Below are 3,686 nucleotides of genomic sequence, written 5' to 3'. Positions count from 1 at the left end.
CAGGATGCCCGGCCAGCCCCCCGCCGCAGAGAAGCCACACCCATGACCACCCCACCACACCGCCAATGACCAAGTGCACCTCCCCAGCCATCCACCCCCCCGTAACCCGGCAGCCACCCCGGCCAGAGGGCAACCCACAGGAACCAAGAGCCACACCTTAGGAGACCAAGCAGCACCAGGGAGGATGGAGAGCCAGCCCCGCCCCGGCAACCATCCAAGCCCCGAGCCCACCCACAGCCCAGGACCGCACCTGGCGGCCCGCTCTTCTTCAGGACCCCCTCCTCAAATGGCAGTCGGGGAACGGGATGGGAATAAAGACCCTGATACCCACACCCCCACCCCCAGATGTACTGTTGGTGTGTGTTGTTCTACGGAGCAATTAAAAAGACAAAGAAGAAGAGGCAGAGGCCGGCGTGGTGCCAGTTTCCCCTCCACCACTACTCTAACCCAAAACCCTAAGTGTCTATACCCTAAAACTAACTTAAACTCAGTTCACACCTTGGTCCTAAACCCAACCCCCAACCCATCAATGGCATTTAAACCAAATGGGGACTCGACTTTTGTCCCCAAATGCACCAGTTGTCCCCAAATGTAGGAWTTTTGTCTTAAAATTGGCCCCAAATGTCACCAAAAACAACCCCTCCCACACACAGAGAAAGAGATGCTTTTAAAGGCAAATGCTTACACATTAAAATTTATGAGTCTCCCATTAATAAGCAAACAGAAGCCAAGAACAACCAGACCTGTCATTATTAATCTTAATGTGATGTGTTGAGATTGTGATTTAACTTTTCTGTTTTAACTTTTAACTATTAATGATCTCATCAGTGGTATAAGGTGCAAAAACAAACAGTTCTTGTTTCACAGCTTTCTGACATGAAACAGATCAATAACAGTAATGTGGAATTTTGTTGATGAGACATTTCAGCTTAAATCTTTTACCAGTATTTCACAAAATTACAAAATTATGTATCAAGTAACTTTGAACTTCTGGCAGATGAAGAATAACTAGAAATGGAATACACTGGATGAGACTTATCAGTGAGGTACCTGAATTATAAGTTAACCTTCTTCTTCTTCTTCTTCTTGTGAGAGGAGGGTGAGTGGAGAGCGGAAGAAGAGCGAGAGTGAGAGTGAGTATTTAATCACTGTCTTGGTGTTTTTTCTTGCTGTTTTTTCACTGGGTGTTTATGTTAATTGTTTAGTTGTGATTTTGTGTTTGTTTTGTCTCGTTTTTAGGGTTTTTTGTTTGGGTTCGGGTGTGGCCGTCAGGTGTGCCTGGCTGGCCGGCGTCTAACAACGCCATGGTTGTTGGTGGTGGGGGTTTCTCCACGCTGACACGGAGGAACGGTGTCAAGGTGGGCGCTGGTTCTCCATGCAGCGTGGAAGAAGTTTGTTTGGCTGTCAGGAAGGTGGTTGGACATGGGTCCATTGGATCGGCAGCTTGCATGAACGGAGCTGTCATATTGTTTGTTGAGAAGGTCGAGCAGGCTCAGCAGTTGGTGGAGGTGGGCGTTTCTGTGAATGGCTTGTTTTTACAGGTGACGCCGCTAACATTACCCTCAACTAAGATAACTTTATCAAACGTATCTCCGTTCATAAGTGACGAGTTTTTGATCAAAGAGCTGTCCCGACATGGTAAAATAGTTTCACCGGTGAAAAAAAGTACCCTCTGGGTGCAAATCACCGTTACTAAAACATGTTGTCTCCCACAGAGACAACTGTTTATGGTATTAAATCGGAGGGATGAAGAATTCAACCTTCGATTTCATGTTAGAGTAGATGATTTTGATTACATCTTGTTTGCTACATCTTCTAGCATGAAGTGTTTCGGTTGCGGTCAGGAGGGGCTCATTATTAAAATGTGCCCCGACAGGGCCGGACCGGCCCCGCCGAGTGCAAAGCAGCAGCCCGCTGCGGCTAAGCAGGTGGGGAGCCAACCTGGTGAGGCTGGAGCAGCGGAGGATCCCGCTGCCGCGGCGGAGGAACCCGCGGCGGCTGCGGTGGGAGAACCCGCGGTGGTAGTGGATGAGCCCGCTGCAGAAGAGCAGGCGGAAGGTACTGTTGAGGTGTCAGGAGTGGAAAGTGTGAAAATGAGTGTAGGCGTAGGGATGGATGAGAGCACAGTGTTGTGTGGTGATGGGGTGAATGGCGGTGGTGATGGGGTGAATGGCGGTGGTGATGGGATTAATGGTGATGGTGATGGAGTGAATGGTGGTGAGGGTGAAAGTGAAGTGAGGGAGAGAAATGGTGTGCAGGGAGAGCAGCAGGTGAAGGTGAGGGGCGATGAGGAGCATTTAGGGTGTGGGGATCAGGGAGGGAAAGGAGAGGTGCAGGTGGAGGAACAGAATGATGCAGAGTTGGTTTTTGGAACTGGAGTGGCAGGAGAGACAAGTGAAACGGAGGAGGCGATGGAACTGGAAGCTTCAGCCCCGTTAAAGAGGCGAAGCAAAAGGAGGAATGTGGTGACGGCTGTACAGGCCAGCAAGCAGGCCTGYAAGCTGGCTGCAGAGAGGAAGGAGGTGTCGGACAGCAGCGACAATGAGAGCTGGTTCTCTGACAACAGTGAAATATCTGTCACACAAATGAGTTGCAAAACACCCAGATACCCTGTAGNGTACTACAGTTCTGCCATGCATCTCCTGTATTTTGTCATCCGGGCATAAGTAAAACTGAGGATCTAGTTAAGTCACAGTTCTGGTGGGGTTCCTTATCTAAGGARGTTAGAGAGTTTGTTGGGGCTTGCACCCAATGCTCACAGGCTAAACCATCTCGACGTCCACCAGCGGGTCTCCTTCGGCCGCTCCCCATTCCCTCACGCCCTTGGTCACACCTTGCCATGGACTTTGTTACAGGCCTACCACAGTCTGGGGGTAAGTCTGTCATCCTCACTGTCATAGACAGATTCTCTAAGATGGTCCATCTCATAGCCCTAGAGAAGTTGCCTACGTCTAAGGAACTGAGCGACATCATGATTAAAGAAGTCTTTCGCCTTCATGGCTTACCTAAGGACATCGTGTCCGACCGTGGTCCTCAGTTCATCTCTAAATTCTGGTCTGAATTTTGCACTTCTCTAGGGATCGAACTAAGCCTGTCTTCAGGTTTTCACCCCCAGACTGATGGCCAGGCGGAGCGAGCCAACCAAGAAATGGAGACCCGTCTGCGTATCCTCTGCGGCAACGACGCCACCACTTGGGCCAAGCATCTCCCCATCGTCGAGCATGCCATGAACTCCCTGCCATCCAGCGCCACAGGTCTGTCTCCTTTTTATGTCATGTATGGTTATCAACCACCCGTTTTTGCTACCCAGGATCGTGCTGCTATTGTCCCGTCTGCCTTCCAAGCCGCCCAACGCTGTCAGAGTCTGGAGGAAGGCTAGACAACAATTGCTAAAATCATCAGCCATCTACACCCGATCGGCCAACCGTCATCGTACACCTGCACCTGCCTACCAAGTAGGCCAGAAGGTATGGCTGTCAACAAAGGACCTGCCTCTCCGGGTAGATTGTKGAAAGTTAGCCCCACGTTTCATTGGCCCATTCCCCATCTCCAAGATCATCAACCCTGTCGCAGTCAAGTTAACACTTCCTAGAACCATGAAGATCCATCCCACATTCCATGTATCCCGAGTCAAGCCTGTTCAACTGTCAAAGTTTTTGCCCGCCTCCAGGCCCCCTCCTCCCGCC

The 3,686-nt window shown here is 50.4% G+C and overlaps 1 protein-coding gene across 1 annotated transcript; it reads left to right on the top strand.

Annotated features, from left to right (window-relative positions):
* Positions 1 to 1,820: 1,820 nt before the first annotated feature.
* On the top strand, positions 1,821 to 2,547 carry LOC106527832 (uncharacterized; the record flags this gene model as incomplete). The annotated part of the gene is given in 1 exon segment (XM_014022827.1): positions 1,821 to 2,547. A coding segment is annotated over 1 exon segment (727 nt), but the record flags the coding sequence as incomplete, so codon positions are not given.
* Positions 2,548 to 3,686: the final 1,139 nt, after the last annotated feature.

This window comes from Austrofundulus limnaeus, unplaced genomic scaffold, assembly GCF_001266775.1.
Source record: "Austrofundulus limnaeus strain Quisiro unplaced genomic scaffold, Austrofundulus_limnaeus-1.0 Scaffold344, whole genome shotgun sequence".
In the NCBI taxonomy this organism is placed as follows: domain Eukaryota; kingdom Metazoa; phylum Chordata; class Actinopteri; order Cyprinodontiformes; family Rivulidae; genus Austrofundulus; species Austrofundulus limnaeus.
The sequence above is the reverse complement of the archived record's forward strand: the minus strand, read 5'-3'. Positions and strand labels throughout refer to the sequence as shown.